This window comes from Dendrobates tinctorius, unplaced genomic scaffold (genome assembly GCF_039654945.1).
Source record: "Dendrobates tinctorius isolate UK_male_01 unplaced genomic scaffold, ASM3965494v1 ptg000017l, whole genome shotgun sequence".
Taxonomy (NCBI): Eukaryota; Metazoa; Chordata; class Amphibia; order Anura; family Dendrobatidae; genus Dendrobates; species Dendrobates tinctorius.
Window position 1 is genome coordinate 8492376 of NW_027361685.1, and position 26577 is coordinate 8518952.

Genomic DNA, 26577 nt, shown 5'->3' on the forward strand with positions numbered 1-26577 from the left:
TTGATCCCTCCTCTCTCATCCGAGTTATGTTTTGGCTACAAAACTTAGATTAGCTATAACTTTATGGGAGAAGCTGGTATGGACTCATCAGTGGTATCATGTTACCCAGCGTAATGAGCCTATCAAGAAAACATCAAACATCTATGCGATATGACCGTCCATTTGGGCGCAAATCATATCTCAGGTTCTGGACATCCGAGAGTTTTGCAACAGGCACCACAGCGAAGCTGGGTCTGCTCGGATCGCAGAAATATGATTTTTATATCTCTAGGGTATATGGTTTTCGCAGGTCAGGCTCTTAAAGGTTTACTTCTGATTCCTGATTTCAAACAAAGAGTTTATTTCCCGCACTTTTTTTTCTCTTTCAGCTGAGAGAAGCCAAATGGTGTGAGGAAGATGGTCTAGCTAATTAACATTCCTGCTCTTCCAGAGGAAGTGGCAGGGTTGGTAAAACCTGGGGGGAAGGAATTCCTACTACTGACAGTTTACAATGTCCTAGGATGGAGGATTTGTTAGCACATTGCAACAGAAAACATATCTTGCAGATATTGTACATCACACCTCCCCCTTAAGAGGGCGCTAAGGAGGCATTACCTCTCAGTAATCGGCCATGCGCACCTCAGCGGGTTCGCCCCGGCGGGACAACCCATCGGCAGTGCCGTTTTCACTGCCCTTCCTGTGTTTTACAGTAAAATCGTACTGTTGAAGGGCAAGGCTCCAGCGGAGCAATCTTCCATTGGTTCCGGACACTGTGTGCAACCAGCTCAGAGGGTTGTGGTCAGTTACCACCGTGAAGGCGCGCCCGTACAGGTAGGGCTGCAAACGCTGCAGTGCCCACACCATGGCCAGACACTCCTTCTCGATGGTCGAGTATGCCACTTCCCTCGGCAAAAGTTTCCGGCTCAGGTACAACACGGGGTGCTCTTGGTCCCCCGAGTCGACCTGGCTAAGCACAGCACCGAGGCCAAACTCGCTGGCGTCGGTCTGTACCAGAAACGGGCGACTGCTGTCGACTGCTCTCAACACTGGAGAGTTGCACAGGGCTGCTTTCAAAGCTTGGAAAGCCGCCTCACAGTCATCTGTCCAGTTGACTGTTTGGGGTAGCCTCTGCTTGGTGAGGTCAGTCAAGGGTTTGGCAAGGGCGCTATAGTCCTGTACGAACCGCCTATAGTACCCTGCAGTGCCCAAGAAGGACTTCACCTGTTTCTTGGTCCTGGGGGTGGGCCAGGACACGATTGCGTCCACTTTTCCTGGCTCCGGACTCATGGAACCCCTGCCTACCCGGTGCCCCAGGTAGTGGACCTTGCGCATGCCTATCTGGCACTTCCCCGGCTTGATGGTCAGGCCTGCCTGGTGAAGATGCTTGAGCACCTCCTGGAGGTGCTGAAGGTGTTCCTCCCAGGTGGAACTGAAGACGGCAATATCGTCTAAGTACGCCACGGCGTACTCCTCCAGTCCCCGAAGCAGGTGGTTGACCATCCGCTGGAAAGTGGCAGGGGCATTCTTCATGCCGAAGGGCATGACCGTGGACTCGTACAGTCCAAAGGGGGTGATAAAGGCGGATTTCTCCTGCGCCTCAGGGCTCAGGGGAATCTGCCAGTATCCCCGACTCAAATCCATGATGGATATGTAGTTGGCGTTTGTCAACCGCTCGAGCAGATCCTCGATGCGCGGCATCGGGTGGGCATCAGAGGTTGTGATGGCGTTGAGCCCCCTGTAGTCCACGCAGAACCAGGTGGTTCGATCCTTTTTAGGCACGAGGACTACAGGTGAAGCCCACGCACCTTTTGACCGTCGAATCACTCCCAGCCTTAACATCTCATCGACCTCTTGGCGCATGACTTGTTGCACCGTTTCAGAGATCCGATAAGGTGTTCGCCGTAATGGGGCGTGATTCCCGGTGTCCACCTCATGAACCGCTAACTCCGTCCTCCCAGGACGGTTGGTGAACACGGGCCGGAAGAGTTCCAGGGTGGCCATCAACTGCAACCGCTGGGACACGGTGAGCGAACCACTTATCTCCATGTCCTCAATGGACCCATTGGCCTTGGCCTGGGCCAGCATGTCCAGGAGGGAATCTTCCTCCCCATCCTCTGGCAGATTGCAGACCGGTAGGACGCAAGCTTCACGTTCGTAGTGCGCCTTCAGCATGTTGACGTGAAAGGCCTTGCGCCTACCCCGAGCATGGTCAAGCGTGACCACGTAGGTGACCGGGTTGAGCTGTTGGTGGACGACGTACGGGCCTTCCCAGGCTGCCTGAAGCTTATCCGTTGGTACAGGGACCAGCGCCCACACCTTTTGGCCCACCTGGTAGGTCCGCTCCCGGGCGTTCTGGTCGTACCAGCGCTTCTGGTCAGCCTGAGCCTGCGTCAGGTTGTCATGCACCAACTGCGTCAAGGTCTGCATCTTGTCACGGAAGCGCATGACATTATCCACGATGGACACTTCTGTGGGGTTTGGCTCATCTTCCCAGGATTCTCTTATCAACCCAAGGGGTCCCCGGACTCGCCTGCCATACAGGAGCTCGAAGGGGGAGAACCCGGTCGAGGCCTGCGGAACTTCTCTGTAAGCGAACAGCAGGTGTGGGAGGTACCGCTCCCAGTCGCGCCCTCGGGTCTCAACCAGTATGCGGAGCATCTGTTTGAGGGTACCGTTGAAACGTTCACACAAACCGTTAGTCTGTGGGTGATACGGACTCGATACCAGCTGCGTCACCTGCATTTTCTCACAGAGAGCCTCCATTAGGCGAGACATGAATTGGGGCCCTTGATCGGTAAGCATCTCCCTGGGAAATCCTACTCTTGAAAAGATGGTCACCAGTGCGTCAGCCACCTTATCTGCCCTGGTTGAAGACAGAGCTACTGCCTCTGGGTACCGGGTAGCGTAGTCTACCACGGTGAGAATGTATCGCTTTCCGGAGCTGCTGGGGACGGACAGCGGTCCTACAATGTCCACCGCGATTCTCTGGAAAGGCTCCTCTATCACCGGCAAAGGAATAAGGGGAGCCTTAAGAGCAGGCCCCGCCTTACCCACTTTTTGACAGGTGGCACAGGAGCGGCAGTAGTGTGTTACATCTGTCCCCATCTTGGGCCAATAGAAGTGTTGAGACAGCCGTGCCTTTGTTTTGCTGATCCCCAAGTGTCCAGCGAGTGGAATCTCATGGGCAATCCGCAACAACTCAGTTCTGAACTGATAGGGGACGACCAGCTGTCTTTCCCTCAACCACTCCTTTTTAGGATCTCTGGGTACTGTCTCCCGGTACAACCTTCCTCGTTCCCAGAACACCCTCTCCTTATCAGACTTGGAGGTGGGCGTCTCGGCGAGACCTCTCAATTTCTCCAGGCTGGCATCTGAGTGCAGAGCAGCCTGGAACTCCATGCTGGAGGCTGCCAGAAGTGACGTCAGGGTCCCCTCTTTACTGGGACCCTCTGGAACCGGCTCTGGGTTCACCTCTGGTTCAGTCTCTCCTGTAGCAGCAGAGGGTCCAGAAGACAGTGCGTTACCTGCGATCTGGGCACTCTGACTGCGTGTGACAGCTGCTATGTATGCTGTCTCCCTGGGGATTTCTTCAGACCCACCAGCTGGTGCTGCCCTGGGCTCTACCTCCCCATCCACCCCCAACACTTCAGGAGCAGTGCTACTTATGGGCCAGTTACCTTCCTCGGTGGCACTGGTCAGCTGCATGGCATTACCTTCCTCATGGTCCCCATGCACCTCCCCATTTCCTTGAGCACCGTTGCTTACTCCTGCCAGGGGTTCCTCAGCCGTCTCACTCCGCAGAGTGACGGGGCTGAGCACTTCGGTACCTGTGGACACATCTACCGCTTCAAAGAAAGGGTTAACGGGTTCAGTCGGCACAGATACATCAACATCATCATCATCCTTCCTAGGAGAAGAATGGTTATCAGTTTGCTTTGGTACATTCACATCAGCATCAGCATCGTACCTGGGGAAAGAATGGTTGTTAGTTGCATCATTACTCATCAAGGCATTAGCAGGTAACACATTCAGTTTCCCGTCATCATCATCATCATCATCAGGGTTAACGTTACCCTTATTATCAGTTTGGGGAAGGGTGTCAGGGACGTAGTATGCAACCATCCGCCCCAAGTCAGTCCCCAATAAAACATCAGTGGGCAGGTTTTCAGACACTCCCACCTCCCTCAACCCGCTCCCGGCACCCCAGTCAAGAAAAACTCGTGCCACTGGCAAGGGACAACGGGTGCCTCCAATCCCGGTGACAGTCAGGGTTTTCCCCTCAACAAACTCTTCAGGGGCCGCCAGTCCAGGACGGATGAGGGTTCGTTCAGCCCCGGTGTCCTTGAGGCCTGTAGCAAGACGGGCCCCCACCTGAACAGGTTGAACGTTGTCGTCAGCCCTCCCAACCACACCTCCCACCAAAAGAACAGAGGCGTTGGGCCCGGGGGCCTTGGCTGGGGGGTTCTTCGGCCTATCCGGACAGGTGTAAGAGAAGTGACCAGGCCGCTTGCAGTGGTGACACAGGCGACTGTCAGTAGCCGGCCTGTTGTTGGCAACAGGGACAGGGCCTCCGGAGGGACGGCTAGCTGGGGCATTGGGGTTGGTTGCTGGCTTACCCCCTTTCCAGCTGGTGGCGACTGGCCTCCGCGTCTCGGGCTTCCGGTTGGCCTCGTGGTTGTCGGCGATCTGCGCCGCTTTGTCCGCGTTCGTTGGTTCGTGGTCCAGGATGAACTGTCGGACCTCAGCTGGGCAGAGATGCAGGAACTGGTCTTTGATCATCAGGTCCCGTAGCTGCTCAAAGGTTTCAACGGACAGTCCATGGATCCACTGGTCAAAGTGGGTCCTGAGTCCTTGCACCACATCACTGTAGCTATCATGTGGGCCACGTTGGAGGTGCCGGAACTTCTTTCGGTATACCTCAGGTGTCAGCCGGTATTTGGCGATCAGCGCCTGCTTTATGGCGTCATAGTCGTCATCGGCTTCTGGCGGAAGAGAAGCAAATGCCTCCAGGGCTTTGCCTTTTAGCCCTGGGGTCAAGTACCTTGCCCATTGGTCTCTAGGCAGCTGGTACTGTCTGCAGGCTTTCTCAAAGGCTCGCAGAAATGTGTCCAAGTCCCCATCCTTTTCCATCACGGGAAAATGCTCTGGCCGGGGTTTAGGAGTCTGGACGCTGCTGGGCTCACTGCTTCAGGCTGTGGGGGCATTCCCACCCCGCTGGAGTACCTCCAGTTCATGGGCCCTCTGCGCCTCCCTCTCGGCTCGCTGCTCTGCTCTCTCAGCCTCCGCTCGGCGCTCAGCTCTCTCAGCCTGGGCTTGACGCTCGGCTTGGGCCTCCTGCCGATATTGCTGGATCAGCCTCACCCGCCCATCACTGTCTTCGGCGGGGAGTGCGTCCAAGGCCATTTGCAGATAGGGGTCCACCCCGTCCTGGTTGAATGTGGGGCCAGCGCTCAGGAGTGGAGCCTCTGCTGCAGCCCCATTGCCACTTGGGCCAACTTCTGCGCTCGCTGGATTCTGGTCGTTGTCCAGCTGCACTAGAGCCGCGATCATTTGAGCTCTGTTTTTGTTCGTGGCGTCAAGGCCTTGGTACGTGCATAACCCAGCAAGAACTTCCTTTGTCTGCCGGTTGTACCAAGGTTCTCCTTTTGCCGCCATGGTTGCCAAATAAAAGATAGAAAAAGAAAAACGAAGAAACGGGAGGGGGATACTTGCAAGTACACACTAATGTCTCAGGACTAGTAACCACTGAGTCTGTTCTCCAAAACCTATGATGCAGGATTCCCGCAGGAACCGTGCAGGTTTTTAGTGAGAGGAATGATTGCTCAAACCAAATCACTAATGCTCTAGGATTATCCCACCGCTCTGCCACCAATATGTGACGAACAGCCCACCGCCGTTCGTCTACTTACGGGCGACACTAACGGGGGTCCCGCTGCCACCAAAACGCGACGGACAGCGGACCCTGTGTCACCACTATGTCACAATCCCACCACTGACCCGGGTGTATCAGCGGACGGAGGGACGTGACACAATGCCGGCACACGGCTATCACAGGCACCGTTGGGGCTTATCTTAGTTATCCCACCACCGGCACCATGTGACAAAAATATCCAGCAAGCTAATCTCGCTCTACAATTTGCCGCAGGGGGAGTTTAATTTGGATGCCCCACCACTGCTATCAATCTTCCAAGTACTGCGGGGATTTATGTATATCCCACTTTCTCAGTTCCACTTTGGAACTCGCAGCTCTCCAGCGCCCCCCTTACCCTCAGGTCAGTCAGGGAACTGCACCTAGGATAATTAGTCACCGGACGGGCTGCCTGTTGTGAACCGGCAATTAGGCTTCTGCAGTAAGGGAATTATCAATGCTGTGGCTGAAGCCCCTTACTCAGCAATATAAGACCCTTCTAGATTGCCAGCAAGCCTCTATAGCCGTATACAACGCGCTGCCACCAGTCACAGTTACTTAATTCACAGTGTTAAATTAAGAGGGTCTGTGGCAAACCCCTTGAATTAGTAGCGATTATCTATCAAAGGCGTATAGTTCGATTCTTAGAGCATGGAGACAGATCTAAATAATTTCATTTATTTTCCGAAAGAGGACAGTGATTACAGATAAAAGTTGCTATGAAATTGAGACATAAAATATGTACAGTACAGGTATAAAATAAAAGTGGAGAAAACAAAGAGATTACACTCACAGTTCCATATTGTTCCTTAGGCAGACCATGTGGCTTTAAGGTGGGTGGAGGCGGAGCTGCACTTCTCCGCTCATCTGAGTTCTTGTCAGCACGGACTCTGCAGCTGTTCTGTGCTGGTTTGCCCAGGGAAGGCCTTATAGGCTTTGCTTTGTGACATCACGGAGAGATGCATTCTGGGTTGATCCCTCCTCTCTCATCCGAGTTATGTTTTGGCTACAAAACTTAGATTAGCTATAACTTTATGGGAGAAGCTGGTATGGACTCATCAGTGGTATCATGTTACCCAGCGTAATGAGCCTATCAAGAAAACATCAAACATCTATGCGATATGACCGTCCATTTGGGCGCAAATCATATCTCAGGTTCTGGACATCCGAGAGTTTTGCAACAGGCACCACAGCGAAGCTGGGTCTGCTCGGATCGCAGAAATATGATTTTTATATCTCTAGGGTATATGGTTTTCGCAGGTCAGGCTCTTAAAGGTTTACTTCTGATTCCTGATTTCAAACAAAGAGTTTATTTCCCGCACTTTTTTTTCTCTTTCAGCTGAGAGAAGCCAAATGGTGTGAGGAAGATGGTCTAGCTAATTAACATTCCTGCTCTTCCAGAGGAAGTGGCAGGGTTGGTAAAACCTGGGGGGAAGGAATTCCTACTACTGACAGTTTACAATGTCCTAGGATGGAGGATTTGTTAGCACATTGCAACAGAAAACATATCTTGCAGATATTGTACATCACAACACACACTTCATAAAATTAGTGTTTCTTATACCTGTAACCAGCTGTTCTGGAATAAACACACTAAGGCCCCCCTTTGTACTTTTCTGCCTATCTTTCTCAGTCTAGCAAGATGAAGAAGGCAGAGAGTAAGGCACGTGGCCGTGGAGTTTCATCAGGGAGAGGACTTGGGGATTCTACAGGGATAGGACGTGGGGATTCTGCAGGGAGAGGACGTGGGGATTCTGTGCCTGCTGTTGGCACCAGTGAGTCAGCATCCCCCAGTTTTAGCAGGCAACAGTCCTTTATGCGCAACTTTGTAGGACCTCACCGTACCCCACTGCTGCGGGAGGAACAAATTGAAGCCGTTGTTGGATGGCAGCTAACGCATCGACTTCAATTACTTCCACATCCTCACAGGGCCAGAGCACCGAAGAGCAACCATCTGTCTCTTCACCACCTGCCAAAGTGCCCAGGCAGTCAGAGAGCCCTGGACAGGAGCCATCACAGTCGCTACTTCTGTTCTCGGAATCTGTTGGTTTGGAAAGAGGGGGCCAGCCAAGCAGCATTCCAGAATGTGAAGAAGAGGGAGTATGCAGTGATGCGCAACTTCTTTGTCCCTCTGAATCTGAAGAGGTGGGTGGGCCAGTGCCTATGTTCAGCACACCTCAGTACGCATCAGATGATGACGAGACTCAGTTACCACTTTCTGGTGCATACGGTGCTGGCGAGACAACCCAGGAGAAGCAGATGTTTGAAGAGGGGAGTGTAGATGATGAGGTCCTTGACCCATAATGGCGTGAGGAACAGGAAGGTGGTGGGAGCAGCTCTGAGGAAGAGATTCCCCGAACGGCCAAAACCGGAGGGAGAGGGAGGGGGAAGACTTGGTTGCCTGTAGCCTCCACTTCGGCACCCGTTAGGAGCATTCCACTTTCAAAAGGCAAAACGGGCGCTCCCAAGACTTGCAGTGCGTGGTCCTTTTTTGACACAGTTGCAGATGACATTTGCTTTGTCAAACGCAAGCTGTGTCATCAGAGAGTCAAAAGAGGAAAAAATGTCAGCAACCTCAATACCACTAATATGTAGAAACAAGTGCGGACCAAGCACGAGGTGGAGTTACACAGACACACTGAAGACGTAGGCCAACGTACAGCACCACCTACCACCTCTTCAGCTCGTGTTGGGGCCTCTTCCTCCAGCTCACACACAGCTGGTTCGGCTTCCTCACAGGATCGCCAAGGAAGAACCTCTGGCACTGTTGTCCGGAGACCCTGTGACATTCCACCCACAGCACCACGTTCCAAGTCATCCTCACACTCCCAGGACACTCGGCAGCCATCGGTAGCACAGGCATGGGAGAAAAGGCGACCATACTCGGCAAACCATCCCCGAGCACAGGCTCTGAATGCTGGCATTGCCAAACTACTGGCCCTTGAAATGCTGTCATTCAGGCTGGTGGAGACTGACACCTTCTGGGACTTCATGGCATTGGCAGTCCCACAATACACCGTGCCCATCCGCTTTTATTTCAGCAGGCGAGCCGTCCCTGCCCTGCAGAAACATGTGGAGGCAAACATAAAACATGCGCTACTAAACGCCGTCAGTAGCAAGGTCCACCTGACCACTGATGCGTGGACCAGTAACCATGGACAGGGACGATACCTTTCCCTCACTGCCCATTGGGTCAATGTTGTGGAGCCGGGTACAGATCTGGAGAGTGGCACTCTACATGTTCTGCCAACTCCACGGATTGCAGGAATCCAGTCTGTACATATTGACTCCTCCTCCTACTCAAGTTCCTCTGAAACAGCGCAGCAGGAGCCTGTTACGACCGATATGAGCACAGCCATGGCCAAACGTCAACAGGCCGTACTCAAATTAATTTCTTTGGGGAATCGAAGCCACACAGTGCAGGAGCTCTGGAATGCCATCAAGCAGGAGAGCGACGTGTGGTTTGTGCCAGCGAATCTCCAGCCGGGCTTGGTAGTGTGTGACAATGGCTGAAATCTGGTGGCAGCTCTTGGCCTAGGCAACCTCACTCACATCCCATGTCTGGCACATGTGCTCAACTTGGTCGTGCAGAGCTTTCTGAGGGACTATCCGGATCTTGATGCACTGCTGCACAAGGTCCACATAGAGTGCGCTCACTTGCGTCGTTCCAGCACGGCAAGATCGCGCCTTGCTGCTCTGCAGCGCCGATTACGCCTTCCGGAACATCGCATCATATGTGACCTACCCACCAGGTGGAATTCAACGTTACATATGTTGGAGCGGTTGTGTGAGCAGCAGGCAGCAGTCATGGAGTACCAGCTGCATCAGGCACAAACAAGTCGCAATGTGCGCCGGTCACACTTCAGCACCACTGAGTGGGCCTCTATGAAGGACATCTGCCTCGTTTTGCGTGCCTTCGTTGATTCCACTTGGATGGCGAGTGCAGATGATGCACTAGTCAGCATGACTGTCCCCCTTATCTGCCTGCTTCAAAAAACACTGCAAGCACTAAGGGATGAGGTTTTGGAAGAGGTGGAGGATGAGGAGTCCCAAATGCCATCTGCTTCTGGACAGTCTGCGCTACGTGCTTCCTCACAAAGGCCTAGGCAGGGGACACTTTGTGAGGAGGATGAGGAGGAGTCGATGGAGGAGGAAGACATCTCTCCACAGGAGGGAGGTACACAAAGCTCTAGTCAGTATGTACAGCGAGGGTGGGGTGATGCAGAGCAGTCAGAGATCACGCCTCAAGCAGGGGACAGCGGTTCTTTGGCAGTTGGGAGTCTGCAGCACATGGTTGACTTCATGCTGCAGTGCCTGAGAAACGACGGCCGCATCGCCCACATTCTCTACACGGCTGATTATTGGGTGTACACCTTCCTAGATCCTCGCTACCGGGACAACTTGCAAACCCTCATACCAACATTGAACCGGGAGCGTAAACTGCGGGAGTACCAAGACACACTGGTGCAGTCCATCATGTTTTCCATTCCACCCGACAGCAGTGGTGCTAGTGCTTTACAAAGCACCTCTGTGCGTCGAGCCAGTGGAGGAAACTCGGCACAAAGAGGGAGCAGAGGCAGCGCCTCAGCACAAGGCAAGACCAGTATGGCCCAAATGTGCCAAAGTTTTGTGTGTCCGCCACAATTGTCTACACCATCACTGACGGCTCCAGTCAGCAGGAGGCAACGTTTCTGTCAGATGGTGACAGACTACATGTCTCGCCCTGTGACTGTACTCCCAGATGGCTCTTCCCCCTTCAAGTTTTGGGTCTCTAAGCTGGATACATGGCCAGAGCTTAGCCAGTATGCATTGGAGGTGCTGGCTTGCCCTGCTGCCAGTGTATTATCGGAACGCGTCTTTAGTGCCGTAGGTGGTGTACTAACAGACCGTCGCACGCGACTTTCTTCCGATAACGTCGACCGGCTTACTTTTCTAAAAATGAACAAGGCCTGGATCTCCCCAGAATTTGCCAGTCCTCTTCCCGACTAAATAATTGGTTGGCAACTGTATCCAGGTCTCCTGTTGTGTTCATGTTTCTACCACCTGAACTATAATCCCTGGGCTTCAACACAGCCAGTTGTCGCTCAGATGTGTCGTCTGCACAGAGAAAAACACTAGCTCCTGTGTTAGTGGGGTTCAGTAACGCCAGCTGCTCCCCTGCTGTGTGGACGGCAAAGTCTCCTGCTCCATCCACATTCAAACTACTACTGATTTTTAACCCTGCTCCACTTAGGCCTCTGGCTCCACTGTCTCTAGTATTTCCCCTGGCCTCCAGCCCCGCCAGTGACAGCTCTTAAGTGGCGTCTGCATAATCCACACTTGTTCCAGTGTTACTTGGCCTCAGTCACGTCAGTTGATTCCCTGATGTGTGACCGGCAAGGTCTCCTGCTCTGTCCACATTCCCATTACTAGTAGTGTGAATGAGGACAGAGCAGGAGACCTTGCCGGACACACATCAGTGGATCAACTGACGGGAATGAGCCCAAGTAACACAGGAACAAGTGTGGATTGTGCTGACGCCACTTCAGAGCTGTCACTGGCGGGGTTAGAGGCCAGGGGAAATACTAGAGACAGTGAAGCCGGAGGCCATAGTGGAGCACGGTTACAATCAGTAGTAGTCTACTACCTCTATAAAACGTGCTGCAATTGGCCTTAGCCTGGGCTCCAACAACATCAGTTGGTGTTGAGAAGTGCCGTCTTCGCAGAGAAAAACACTCGCTACTGTGTCTGTGGGGTTCAGTAATGCCAGCTGTTCCCCTGCTGTGTAGACGGCAAAGTCTCCTGCTGCCTCCACATGCCAACACCATCAGGCCTCAGCCTGCTCCATGCCTCATCCTGGGCTCCAACAACGCCAGTTGGTGTTCAGAAGTGCCGTCTTCGCAGAGAAACACACACTAGCTCCTGTGTTAGTGGGGTTCAGTAATGCCAGCTGTTCCCCTGCTGTGTAGACGGCAATGTCTCCTGCTCCATCCACATGCAAACTACTACAGATCTGTAACTGTGCTCAACTTAGGCCTCTGGCTCCACTGTCACTAGTATTTCCCCTGGCCAACAACCCCGCCAGTTACAGCTCTGAAGTGGCATCTGCACAATCCACACTTGTTCCTGAGTTACTGTGGCTCAGTCCCGTCAGTTGATCCCCTGATGTGTGTCCGGCAAGGTCTCCTGCTCTGTCCACATTCCCATTACTAGTAGTGTGAATGAGGACTGAGCAGGAGAGCTTGCCAGACACACATCAGGGGATCAACAGACGGGACTGAGCCACAGTTACACAGGAACAAGTGTGGATTGTGCAGACGCCACTTCAGAGCTGTAACTGGCGGGGTTGTTGGCCAGGGGAAATACTAGAGACAGTGGAGCCGGAGGCCATAGTGGAGCACGGTGACAATCAGTAATAGTCTACAACCTCTATAAAACCAGCTGCAAGTTGTCCTCCGCCTGCTGCATGCTTCATCCTGGGCTACAATACAGCCAGTTGTAGCCTGGAAGTGCCGTCCGCACAGATATAAACACTCGCTCCTGTGTTAGTGGGGTTCAGTAACGCCAGCTGTTCCCCTGCTGTGTGGATGGCAAAGTCTCCTGCTGCCTCCAAACTCACACAACGCTTTTTCTCCTCGCTCCAAGTAGGCCTCAGCCTGCTCGGAGCATTGATCCTGGGCTACAACACAGCCAGTTGTAGCCTGGAAGTGCCGTCCGCACAGATTGAAACACTCGCTCCTGTGTTAGTGGGGTTCAGTAACGCCAGCTGTTCCCCTGCTGTGTTGATGGCAAAGTCTCCTGCTGCCTCCAAACTCACACTACAACGCTTTTTCTCCTCGCTCCAAGTAGGCCTCAGCCTGCTCTGAGCATTGATCCTGGGCTACAACACAGCCAGTTGTAGCCTGGAAGTGCCGTCCGCACAGATTGAAACACTCGCTCCTGTGTTAGTGGGGTTCAGTAACGCCAGCTGTTCCCCTGCTGTGTGGATGGCAAAGTCTCCTGCTGCCTCCAAACTCACACTACAACGCTTTTTCTCCTCGCTCCAAGTAGGTCTCAGCCTCCTCGGAGCATTGATCCTGGGCTACAACACAGCCAGTGGTAGCCTGGAAGTACCTTCCGCACAGATTGAAACACTCGCTCCTGTGTTAGTGGGGTTCAGTAACGCCAGCTGTTCCCCTGCTGTGTGGATGGCAAAGTCTCCTGCTGCCTCCAAACTCACACTACAATGCTTTTTTCCATCGCTCCAAGTAGGCCTCAGCCTGCTCGGAGCATTGATCCTGGCGTCTGCACAATCCACACTTGTTCCTGTGTTACTTGGCCTCAGTCACGTCAGTTGATCCCCTGATGTGTGTCCGGCAAGGTCTCCTGCTCTGTCCACATTCCCATTACTAGTAGTGTGAATGAGGATAGAGCAGGAGACCTTGCCGAACACACATCAGGGGATCAACTGACGGGACTGAGGCCAAGTAACACAGGAACAAGCTGACGCCACTTCAGAGCTGTCACTGGCGGGGTTGGAGGCCAGGGGAAATACTAGAGACAGTGGAGCCAGAGGCCTAAGTGGAGCATGGTTACAATCAGTAGTAGTCTACAACCTCTACAAAACGTGCTGCAAGTTGGCCTCAGCCAACTCCATGCCTCATCCTGGGCTCCAACAACGCCAGTTGGTGTTCATAAGTGCCGTCTTCACAGAGAAACACACATTAGCTCCTGTGTTAGTGGGGTTCAGTAATGCCAGCTGTTACCCTGCTGTGTAGATGGCAAAGTCTCCTGCTGCCTCCACATGCCAACCCTGTCAGGCCTCAGCCTGCTCCATGCCTCATCCTGGGCTCCAACAATGCCAGTTGGTGTTCAGAAGTGCCGTCTTAACAGAGAAACACACACTAGCTCCTGTGTTAGTGGGGTTCAGTAATGCCAGGTGTTCCCCTACTGTGTAGATGGCAAAGTCTCCTGCTGCCTCCACATGCCAACCCTAGCAGGCCTCAGCCTGCTCCATGCCTCATCCTGGTCTCCAACAATGCCAGTTGGTGTTCAGAAGTGCCGTCTTCACAGAGAAACACACACTAGCTCCTGTGTTAGTGGAGTTCAGTAATGCCAGCTGTTCCCCTGCTGTGCGGATGGCAAAGTCTCCTGCTGCCTCCAACATCACACTACATGTTATTTTCCACTTGTTCCAAGTAGGTCTCAGCCTGCTCGGAGCATTGATCCTGGGCTTCAACACAGTTGTCGCTTGGAAGTGCCGTCCGCACAGATAGAAACACTCGCTCCTGTGTCTGTGGGGTTCAGTAACGCCAGCTGTTCCCCTGCTGTGCGGATGGCAAAGTCTACTGCTGCCTCCAACATCACACTACTACTGACTTTTAACCGTGGTCCACTTAGGCCTCTGGCTGTACTCTCTCTAGTATTTCCCCTGGCCTCCAACCCCGCCAGTCGCTGCTCTGATGTGCCATCTGCACAATCCACACTTGTTCCTGTGTTACTGGGACTCAGTCACGTCAGTTGATCCCCTGATGTGTGTCCGGCAATGTCTCCTGCTCTGTCCCCATTCCCATTAATAGTTGTGGGAATGTGGACAGAGCAGGACACCTTGCCGGACACACATCAGGGGATCAACTGACGTGACTGAGCCCCAGTAACTCAGGAACAAGTGTGGATTATGCAGACAACACTGCAGAGCAGCAACTGGCGTGGTTGGAGGCCAGGGGAAATACTAGAGACAGTAGAACCAGAGGCCAAAGTGGAGCACGGTTACAATCAGTAGTTGTGTACAACCAACATAAAACTCCAAGTTGGCCTCAGCCTGCTGCATGATTGACCGCTGGGCTTCAACATCGCATGTCGCTGCTCAGAAGTGTGTTTGCCACGGGTACTCCCTCCTGCCCAGCCGGGTTCCAGCACGGTCAGCTGTTTCTCGGCAGAGCCTTTCCCTAGGTGCCTCCTTCTTGGTATCCGAGTTCCAGCAACGTCTGCTGGTCCTTGGTAGTGCTTTTTAGCACAGGTAACTCCTGCTTAGAAACCGTGTTCCAGCACCGTCAGCTGGTCCACGGTTGTGCCATTGGCTCTTGTTCCTTTTGCTGCCCCTCCGGGTTCCAGCACCGTCAGCTGGTTCTCGGTCGCTCCATTGAGTATTGTAGCTTCTGCTACCCATCCGGGTTCCAGCACCGTCACCTGGTTCTCGGCAGTGCCTTTGGCCTAGGTGCCTCCTTGTCGGTATCCGAGTTCCACCAACGTCTGCTGGTCCTTGGTAGTGCTTTGGAGCACAGGTACCTCCTGCTTAGTAACCGTGTTCCAGCACCGTCAGCTGGTCCACGGTTGTGCCATTGGCTCTTGTTCATTCTGCTGCCCCTCCGGGTTCCAGCACCGTCAGCTGGTTCTCGGCAGTGTCTTTGGCAAGGGTACTGCCTCCTGCCCAGCCTGGTTACAGCACGCCTGCTGTTTCCGGGTAGTGTCAACGTCACTTTGCCACTGATACGTTGTCCTGTCGTGTTGCGGTCGGGTTAGCCGAGTCTATGGTGCCTGCAGTTTCAGTGCTTCCTATGTGGACTGCGGGTTCTGGTAACAAAGGCTGGTTCCATAGTGCCAATAGGAAAAGCACCCCCTGCAGGACTGTGGGTTTCGGTAACTGCGGCCTGCTCGCGGACGCGACACTTTGTTAATCATGGGTACCTTCTGCTACCCATCCGGGTTCCAGCAACGTCAGTTGGTTCCCGGCAGAGCCTTTGGCCTAGGTGCCTCCTTGTCGGTATCCGAGTTCCACCAACGTCTGCTGGTCCTTGGTAGTGCTTTGGAGCACAGGTACCTCCTGTTTAGTAACAGTGTTCCAGCACCGTCAGCTGTTCCACGGTTGTCCCATTGGCTCTTGTTCCTTCTGCTGCCCCTCCGGGTTCCAGCACCGTCAGCTGGTCCTCGCTAGTTTCATTTGCTCTTGCAGCTTCTGCTACCCATCCGGGTTCCAGCACCGTCAGCTGGTTCTCGGCAGTGCCTTTGGCCTAGGTGCCTCCTTGTCGGTATCCGAGTTCCACCAACGTCTGCTGGTCCTTGGTAGTGCTTTGGAGCACAGGTACCTCCTGCTTAGTAACCGTGTTCCAGCACCGTCAGCTGGTCCACGGTTGTGCCATTGGCTCTTGTTCATTCTGCTGCCACTCTGGGTTCCAGTACCATCAGCTGGTTCTCGCCAGTTCCTCAGCCTTCTTGTAACTTCTGCTACTTTTCAAAGTTCAAGCTTGTGGAAATGGTTTTTGATTCTCACTCTGGATCTCCATGACAATGACCCTGAAGACGACGACCCTGAAGACCACACAGAAGAATACCTAAAAGATGACCCTGAAGATGACCAAGAGGACAAAGAACAGGAAGACAACCACCAAGATGCAGAACAACAAGAGACAGAAGACCAAGAAGCATAAAAACCAAAAGCAGAAGAACATTAAGCATAAGACTAAAAATCTGAGAAAATGAGATTATCAAATTTATAAGCAGAAGAAGACTAAGCAGTGTATGGTGGTGAGTCCGTTCCTCCTCGTGGTGCCCCTGGAAAAGGCCTGCTGCTGCAGGCCAAACTGAACGCGGACAAATCCTGTTGTAAATCTTTTGTGACAGGCTGAACGGAAGGTGTAATCTTCAAACTTTTATAGATAACTACAGGAATGCCTGACACAAATAAGAATATGATGAAGAAGAATAGGAAGAAGATGAAGAAGTAGAATATGAAGAAGAATAAAAGAAGATGAAGTAGAATATGAAGAATAGAAGAAGAAGATACTGCTGCTGCTGAAGATGATGAAGGAGAAAGTGTGGGAGAAGTAAAAAAGAAGGTGAAGAGCATGGAAGTAGTGAAACATACATATCTGACAAAAAATTAAAGACTTTAACATAGTCAATATCTTTTTAACTACGAACGTCTTTAAAAAAAAAAAAATTCCTGCTATTCCATTTGATTGGGCTAAACCTCTATGGCTTTAATGTCTCCTACACCTCCCACAATACATTCTACATTATTATTAGTTGTGTTTCTTCATGTAGAATTAACCAACAGGGAAAGAAAGGGTTTTTTTTATTCCGATATTTCTGTTCCATTGACTTGAATGGGACTTCCGGGATCGGAATCGGCGATACCCGATACTTTTTTTAGATCGGCCGATCCATTCCGATACGATATTTTTCAGTATCGGGTGGTATCGCTCAACACTACACATGAGTATAACAAATTTTCGACACCAAGTATCACGAACAATCAGAAACTCAGTTATAAATTTGTGTAAAAATAAAGTTTTCAAACTTTGAAAATGTGTAAAAAGAATTGCATGAGTGGTGATGTGGGGTTCAGCAAGGCCAAGACTACACTTAACGACAGCTAGCTCTGTTGTGTGGCCAAAAGAGAGAGGCCTTGACGACATCCTGTTGACAAGGAAATGGATGGTAGCTAGTGAGACACATCCTCATACCCGCATTTTTCAATGAATGTCAGCCGAACAAAAATTCCCTGGGGTGTGTCAAACCCCACCTCACCAGTTGAGGGTTAATACAGTTTAGTTTTATCCTTTTGGCAGCAAACATGAGGAATGACAAAAGACAATCCATTTAAGAAGATTCAAGTTTGGTTAAAACTGATCCAACATTCAAGACTCTATAGAAACAGGGTCTGTTCCTTTTGATTGGCGGCAAGCAAATGTGGTACCAATATTCAAAAAGGGGTGTAAAAGGGAACCTGGAAACTATAGGCCGGTAAGCTTAGCATCTGTTGTGGGTAAAATTTTTGAAGGTTTTCTAAGGGATACCATTATGGAATATCTCAATGTTAATAAACGTTTAACTCCATATCAACATGGATTTATGAAGGATCGCTCCTGTCAAACTAACCTGATCAGCTTCTATGAGGATGTAAGCTCTGAAATGGACCCAGGAGAATCATTGGATGTCATTTATCTCGACTTCTCTAAAGCATTTGACACTGTCCCACATAAAAGATTGGTAAGTAAGATGAGAAAGCTTGGGCTAGGGGAAAATGTGTGTAGATGGGTAGGTAGCTGGCTTAGTGATAGAAAACAAAGAGTGGTTATTAATGGGGCATACTCAGACTGGGCAAGGGTTACTAGTGGGGGACCACAGGGTTCTGTATTGGGCCCCCTACTATTAAATATATTTATTAATGATCTAGTGGATGGCTTACACAGTAATATATCAGTATTTGCAGATGATACAAAACTATGTAAGGTAGTTGCAACTACAGACAGATTTGAGTAAATTGGAGAATTGGGCTGAAAAATGGCAAATGAGGTTTAACACAGATAAGTGTAAGGTTATGCACATGGGAAGGAGAAACAGATGCTACAATTACTTACTAAATGGGAAACTGCTGGGGATATCAGACATGGAAAAAGACTTAGGCATCTTAGTCAATAAGAAGCTAAATTGGAGTGCCCAGTGTCAGGCAGCTGCCACCAAAGCAAATAGGGTCATGGGATGCATTAGAAGAGGTCTGGGGACACAAGATAAAAACATAATTCTCCCTCTGTACAAATCACTCGTCAGACCACACTTGGAGTATTGTGTGCAATTTTGGACGCCGATGCTCAAGAAAGACAATACTGAACTTGAAAGGGTTCAAAGGCGGGCTACTAAAATGAAAAAAGGAGTTGGTTCACTACAATACCCAGAAAGGTTATCAAAATTAGGTCTATTTACTCTAGAAAAGAGAAGACTTAGGGGAGACTCAATATATATGTACAAGTATATCAGAGGGCAATACAGAGATCTCTCCAATGAACTGTTTGTACCAAGGACTGTGACAAGAACAAGGGGGCATTCTCTTCGTTTGGAGGAAAGACAATTTCTGCACCAGCATAGAAGAGGGTTCTTCACGGTAAGAGCAGTGAGGCTCTGGAATTCTCTTCCTGAGGAAGTAGTGATGGCCAACTCACTGAATGAATTTAAGAAAGGAATGGACGCTTTTCTTGTGAATAACAGTATAGAAGGTTACGAATAACAGAATATTATAGGTAGATAGTTGACCCAGCTTAGGGGAAGGAATTTTTTTCCCTATGGAGAAAATTGGCTTCTACTCTGTGGGTTTTTTGCCTTCCCCAGGATCAACAATGCAGAACAGCTGCACTAAAAATAGGCTGAACTAGATGGACATAAGGTCTTCCTTCAGCCTTCAAAACTATGTTACTATGTTATTATGAACATAAAAAAGGCTTCTCCCCTATGTGACGTCTCTGATGTTTATTAACAGTTGATTTCCAAGTAAAATATTTCCCACATTAAAAAAATGAAAATGGCTTCTCCTCTGTGTGAGGTCTCTGATGTCTAACAAGAATCACTTTCCGGTTAAAACATTTCCCACATTCTGAACAGGAAAAAAGGCTTCTGCCCTGTGTGCGTTCTTTGATGGCGTTCAAGAGCCATTTAAAACATTTCCTACATTCTGAACATGAATATGGCTTCACTGCTGTGTGAATTCTCTCATGTGTAACAAGACTTGAATTCTGAGTAAAACGTTTCACACATTCTGAACATCAAAAAGGCTTCTCTCCTGTGTGAGTTCTTTGGTGCTTAACAAGATTGACTTTCAGGCTAAAATATTTCCCACATTCTGAACATGAAAAAGGCTTCTCCCCTGTGTGAGTTCTTTGGTGCTTAACAAGATCCCCTTTCTGGTTAAAACATTTCCCACATTCTGAACAGGAAAAAGGCTTCTCCCCTGTGTGAGTTCTATGGTGATTAACAAATTGTGATTTACGTGCAAAACATTTCCCACATTCTGAACAGGAAAAAGGCTTCTCCCCTGTGTGAGTTCTATGATGAGTAACAAAATGTGATTTACGTGCAAAACATTTCCCACATTCTGAACAGGAAAAAGGCTTCTCCCCTGTGTGAGTTCTCTGGTGCTTAATGCAATTTGATTTATTGCTAAAACATTTCCCACATTCTGAACAAGAAAAAGGCTTCTCCCCTGTGTGAGTTCTATGGTGAGTAACAAGCAGTGATTTGTGTGCAAAACAGTTCCCACATTCTGAACAGGAAAAATGCTTCTTTCCTTTAGGAGCAGTTTGTTTTTTAATGCCTCTTTTGTGACTTTGATTTTCCTTAGTAGTCAGTAATGAATCAGAAGATGGGACCTGTTTCATAGGATCAGATGACAGATCTTTGCTGTGAATGGATGATGAGATATCTGGACTAATGGCATTCACTTCAGTTGTATCCTGTGAGATCTCAAGATCATCAGATTTACAAATTGAAGATGTCAGCTGTCCCTCCAATCTCCTGGTACAGTTATCTGCTAAGATAAAAAACAATTTTCTTTAATAAAATATCATTGAGTTTTATATTTTTGAACATTTCTACTTAAAGAAGTTGCCCACTACTGTAACTTTGTTTTTCATATATCTTGCTATTATGTGCCACTAAAAACCCACTGTGTTTATTTTAGCAATATTATCTATTATCATCCTCTCGCAGCACATTTTCAGTGCTGGCTCCAGCTCTCATGGGGTAAATCGACAACTTTCTTTCTCCCGACTTACTGTGCTCTAATACTACAAGTTCCATGATGCATTGCACTGGCCTCTAAGCCAGCACCTAGCACACCCACTCCAAAACACATCCAAACCCCTCCCTCCTCTATCTTCAATCTGAAGCATCTTATTGTAAGGGTCTGTGAACACGTTGTGGATTCTACTGCGGATCCGCAGCAGATTTGGCCCTGCGGATCCGCAGCCGATTCTCCTGCGTTGTACAGTACCATTATAGTCAATGTAAAACAAAAAACGTTGTGCACATTCTGCAGAAAAACTCACTCGAGAAGTTCATTGTGGATCTCTGAATGATCCATTGTTGTCCTAAATGACTAATAGTGATAAATATAATCATATAATTTGTAATGTAAAATGTCTATGTTTCTGGAACATTCTAGAAAATCCCTTTGTCACACAGCTGCAGCCCCCCTCCTTTTTGGTTTCTCACTTCTTAGCAGCTGGCTGTGTGTGTGCTCTCCGCTTGCATCTTAAACATGATACTGTCCATTTCCTCTCAAAGTCCCTCCATCCCCCCTCCCTGCAGCAGCTAAGTGGAAAAGATGTTCCTTTGTTTAAAACCAGGGGCTTGAATGCAGCTATGGGAAGTATTAAAACAATTCATATTGCGGAAACCATACGCAGCAGAGATATAAAACCCACATTTCTGCGAAGGGCACAAGGCCAGCTTACTAATTCCTAATTTTGACAGTTATAACCTCTCCAGAACCTGAGATATGGATTGCTCCCAAACGGAGTGTCTTAAGTATGGCATGCTTGGTGTCTTCGGATTCTATTTGGTAAATCACAAACAGTGATGCCCTATGTGTGTTGGTACGGGTTTTTCTCGTTTATAGTTATTCTAAGTTTTGCAGCCAAATCATAACTTGGAGAGAGGGAGGTTGGACCTCTCCAGACCGCCCATTTCATGAGGTCACAGACCCTAGTCTATAGGTATTCCCTAGCAAATTCCAGTCAGTTGGAGCTACAGAGTCCGTGCTGACAAGAACCCCCAGATGAGTGGAGACGTGTGGCTCCTCCTTCTCCCCCCACATGGTCTGCCTGATATCGACTGAACACATGTGAGTGTTACTTTCTGCCATTTAATCCCTTTGTTTTATATTTGTATTGTACATATTTAATGTCTCAACTTTATAGCAACTTTTATCTGTATAATTACTGCCCTTTCGGGAATAAATGATAAAATTCTATTAGTTTTCCTCCATGCTCTAAGAAACGAACTATGCGCCTTTTTTAGATATTCGCTACTAATTTGGGGTTTGCCGCGGACCCTCTTAATTAACTCTTTGATTAAGTAAAGCGTGGCTGGTGGCAGTGTGGTGTGCACGGCTGGCTAGGCTAGCTGGCAGTACAGACGGGTCTTACATGCTGAATGAGGGGCTGCAGCCACAGCATTGATAATTCCCTTACTGCAGTAGTCCAGTGGCCCGTGCACAAGCAGCCCGTCCAGTGACTAATTATCCTATGTGCAGTTCCCTGACTGACCTGAGGGTAAGGAGGACGCTGGAGAGCTGCGAGTTCTGAAGTGTAACTGAGAAAGTGGGATATACATAAATCCCCACAGTTCTTGGAAGGTTGTTAGCAGTGGTGGGGCATCCAAAATACCCCCCTGCGGTAAATTGTTAGAGCAAGATTAGCTTGCTGCATTTTTGTCACATGGTGCCGGTGGTGGGATAACTAAGATAAGCCCCCACTGTGCCTGTGATAGCCGTGTGTCGGCAGTGTGTCACGTCCCTCCGTCCGCTGACCTGCTGGTGCCAGTGGTGGGATCGTGACGTTTTGGTGGCACCGGCCGCGCCGTTCGTCACAATTTGGTGGCAACGGCGTGCCTCCTGCTTGCTGTTCATCACATATTGGTGGCAGCGGTGGGCTGTTCATCACATAATTTTTAAGAATTCAGCTGGAAACAGCCATGTATAAGGACATTGTTCTGGCATAAAAGGCATGGAATCGCATCATAAGAAAAAAACAGACTTGAAGGAATGGGGAGGGAACAGAATGAAAGCTGTTACCAGGCGCCAATCAATAGGATTATATGTAAATAAAATTGTACAAAGTGCTGAGTGCCAGAGTCGGTGAATAAAAGTTATTAATGTGCACATACATTATGGTAAGGACTTGTGGAAATATTTGCAATTAATATGTAGATGAACGAATACCGACACTGTGTGAAAGGGTGTCAGGACAAAGGGAGAAATAATGAGAAAAAAATAAAATGTGAAAAAAATGAATGAAAAAAATAAGGATAATGTAAAAAGTGAAAATGCAAGTACAAGTGAGTCTAAGAAGATGAGATACAGTAGGACTGTCAAATACTGAGCTCAATTCCCTCAATATCCATGGGTGAATGCCATCTGGGCCAGAGGATTTGCCACTGTTCAGTTTGCTCAGACGCTGGCGACCATCTCTTGTGTTACACTAGCTACAGTAGGGTTCAGTATAACAGCAGTCCAGTATGACTAACCCGATTAATCCCTGTTTTTGGTATAAATTAAATTACGTGTCACACAATTTACCAGTTGGTGCAGTAATAATAATAATAAATTTTATTTCTATAGCGCCGACATTCCGCAGCACTTTACATTTCAGAGGGGATTTGTACAGACAATAGACATTAAAGCATAGCAATAATCACATAGATTATAACAAATACCAAGAGGAGTGAGGGCCCTGCTCGCAAGCTTACAGTCTATGAGGAAAAAGGGAGACACGAAAGGTGGGTGGTAACAGTTGCCCTGATTGTATGGACCAGCCATAATGTTAAGTGGGTAACAGTACGGATGCAGAGGGATAATGGATGCATAAAGCATGTGGGAACATGATGCAGGGAATCTGGTTATGGTAAAACTTTTGGCTGTGCCACACAGGGATAGATTAGGTTAATGTGTTGAGGCGGTAGGCCAGTCTGAATAAATGCATTTTCACGGCACACTTAAAATTGTTATTCTAAGAAAACCACCAGACTCCGAATTCATGATCTGCGGGTTTTTGAGTCTGTGTATTAGAATGATGATCACAATAATAGCTGTGTGGAGATCAATCAGTGAGGGCAATCATTCTGTGAAGAGACAGGTGGGAATCCGGTGGCCCTTATCTAAGGGTGAGGCCAGGACATGTTGTACATGCATTTCTCCTTGAAAGCCTGAGAAATATGGGTCGTTCGAGACATTGTTCAAAAGAACAGAGTACTTTGATTAAAAAGTTGATTGGAGATGGTAAAACTTATAAAGAAGTGCAGACAATGATCGGCTGTTCAGCTAAAATGATCTCCAATCCTTTACCATGGAAAGCCAAACCAGAGAGACATGGAAGAAAACGGAAGACGACCATTCAAATGGAAGGAAGAATAGCCAGAATGGCAAAGGCTCCGCCAATGATCGGCTCCAGGATGATCACAGTCTCATGTTACCTGTGAGGACTGTGACAGAAGTGCAATGCATGCCATAAAGAAGAGGAGGTCAGGTTGCGCTGTACGTCACAGACACGAAGTGAGGCAGCCACGACGAGCGATGCATCCTCAGCCACAACTGTACCCCTGACCAGCAGCCGCGGGTCAGCAGTTCACAGAGGTGGCAGGGGCTACCTGGCCTGGATTACGGTGTTTAGCTATTTGCAGAGGTGGTGCAGAGTTTAAAATCTAATTTTTTGTTGCTAATACTGTGCTCCTACACTATCTGAGCAACATGACTGCGAAAAAGGGAAACCGTGATGGAAGGGGAATTAGACTTGGTGTTCACGGTGTACGTCGGGTAGCTGGTAATGTTTGTGAAAGCACTAGTGAAGCAACATCACATCCTATTCAAAGACAACTGATAACATGTTACTGGACAGGCTACACCACTACCTTTCTTTGGCAGTCGTCCAGCAGTATGCCTTAACGATGATACCCAGAAAGAGCATGTACTCGAGTGGATGGCAAGTGTAGATTCAATTGGCCTCTCCTCCTCTTCCTCCTAAATCACACCCAGTACAGTGCACAGATGTGGCACCAAATTTCCCCTTGCTTCCCCCCGCATCCCAACTATCCAACTGCCTGTACGGAACCACAGATGGGTGAGTATGAAGAGCTGTTCACACATTCTATGCAGTTTTCATCAGAAGTGTACTCAAAAGCTTCGCAGAGTCAAGAGGAAGGAAATCTGCACCGATGCCCAAAATTTTTTTAGCTGGATCCGGGGCAGGGCAAAATAGGGTCCGAACAGCATCCTGACCCTCATCAGCAGATGTTAACCCCAGGGGGGCATGGTCCTGATGAGACTCATATCTGAGGTTCATGTGGACTGTACTGTGCTGTCAGGGCAAGAAGAGGAGGAGGGTGACTCCACTGGCGAGGAATGTGATAACACAGAGGATGATGATGATGATGATGATAAGGTGTTAGATCCCAGTTGGTGTGAACAAAGAGATACACAGGTGAGTAGGTCATCTGAGGAGGAAAAAGAGGAGGTTAGGTTGCGCTGTATGTCACAGACACATAGTGACACGGGTGAGTAGGTCATCTGAGGAGGAAGAAGAGGAGGTTAGGTTGCGCTGTATGTTGCAGACACGTAGTGAGGCAGCCACGACGAGCGATGCATCCTCAGCCACAACTGTGCCTCTGACCAGCAGCGTCTGCGGGTCTGCAGTTCACAGAGGTGGCAAGGGCACTGCAAATTATGAGCCAACTCACGTAATCTGCCAACTTTGCAAAAAACATTGAGCCGAGGTAAAAAGTGCAATAATTTGGCTACTACATGTATGAACTTTCACATGCGCAATCAACATAAGGGCTCTAAACGTGAACCAGGAAATTATAGGCCAGTAAGTCTAACCTCCACTGTTGGTAAAATATTTGAGGGGTTTGTGAGGGATGTTATTCTGGATTATCTCAATGAGAATAACTGTTTAACTCCACATCAGCATGGGTTTATGAGGAATCGCTCCTGTCAAACCAATCTAATCAGTTTTTATGAAGTAAGCTATAGGCTGGACGTGGTATATCTTGATTTTCCAAAGCGTTTGATACCGTGCCACACAAGAGGTTGGTACACAAAATGAGAATGCTGGGTCTGGGGGAGAATGTGTGTAAATGTGTAACTGGCTTAGTGATAGAAAGCAGAGGGTGGTTATAAATGGTATATTCTCTAACTGGGTCGCTGTGACCAGTGGGGTACCGCAGGGGTCGGTGTTGGGACCTATGCTAATCAACATATTTATTAACGATCTGGTAGAAGGTTTACACAGTAAAATATCGATATTTGCAGATGATACAAAACTATGTAAAGCAGTCAATACAAGAGAAGATAGTATTCTGCTACAGATGGATCTGGATAGGTTGGAAATCTGGGCCAAAAGGTGGCAGATGCGGTTTAACAATGATAAATGTAAGGTTGCTGTGCATTACCATTGTGTGAACAGCGCCACATACAAGTCTTCATTGTGCATTAATATACCAAGCATCCGTCCCTCCATACATTGGTAGTTTGTGAGCGGTTGTCTCATCGGTATTCTTGCACCTGTGTTGCCCCCATCCTAACTATATGGGCTCACTCACCCTGATAGTGCGTTTGTTTGGAGGTCTGGGCAGGTCAGCATCTCTGCCTTTTTGCTGTGGTTTTGAACATTTGACATTTGCCTGAATTTTTATATCTACACGATTTACACAAATTATATTTTCTTGTCTTAACTCTATACTATTTAACATTATAAGTTGTGTATTTCTGTAATTATCTGTATGTATACATGATTAATTACCTCTTCTGTCTCTGTAAAAACAATCCCCTTTAACCCCTTTCTGACATCGGGTGTAAATGTACGCTGATGTCGGTCTACTTCCTTTGATGTGGGCCCTGCCGCTTTTCTCGCTCATGATGGGCCATAAGTGGTCAGCGCTCATAGCAAGTGAGCAACTCTGCTACATACAGGTGATCTGATCATTGCATGTATGTAGCAGCGCTGATCGGGTTATAGCAGCTTCTAGCCTCCAATTGAGACTATAGAAGCATGCCTGTGGAGACATGGGGTGGTCAGCGGGCGCCCCAGTCCTCTGGCCGAAACCACATGGATCAGGGATCATCCCACTGAACGCTACTCAGACAACACACGGTGAGGGTAAAACAGTGTGGCAATGCTTTATTGAACCACAAAACAGGCAGATAACACATAGAACAGTCCCAGCAAAATACCCAACAGAGTGCA

General features: G+C 49.1%; 1 protein-coding gene across 1 annotated transcript in view; it reads right to left on the minus strand.

The window, feature by feature from the left end:
* Nucleotides 1–19075: 19075 nt before the first annotated feature.
* The window catches only part of LOC141082429 (uncharacterized), a 31369-nt gene continuing 23867 nt past the window's right edge, over nt 19076–26577 (minus strand). Inside the window, exon 3 of the mRNA XM_073566372.1 lies at nt 19076–20144. Coding sequence (XP_073422473.1) covers nt 19384–20144 — 761 coding nt within the window. The 3' untranslated portion in view covers nt 19076–19383. The remainder of the gene's footprint in view (nt 20145–26577) is intronic.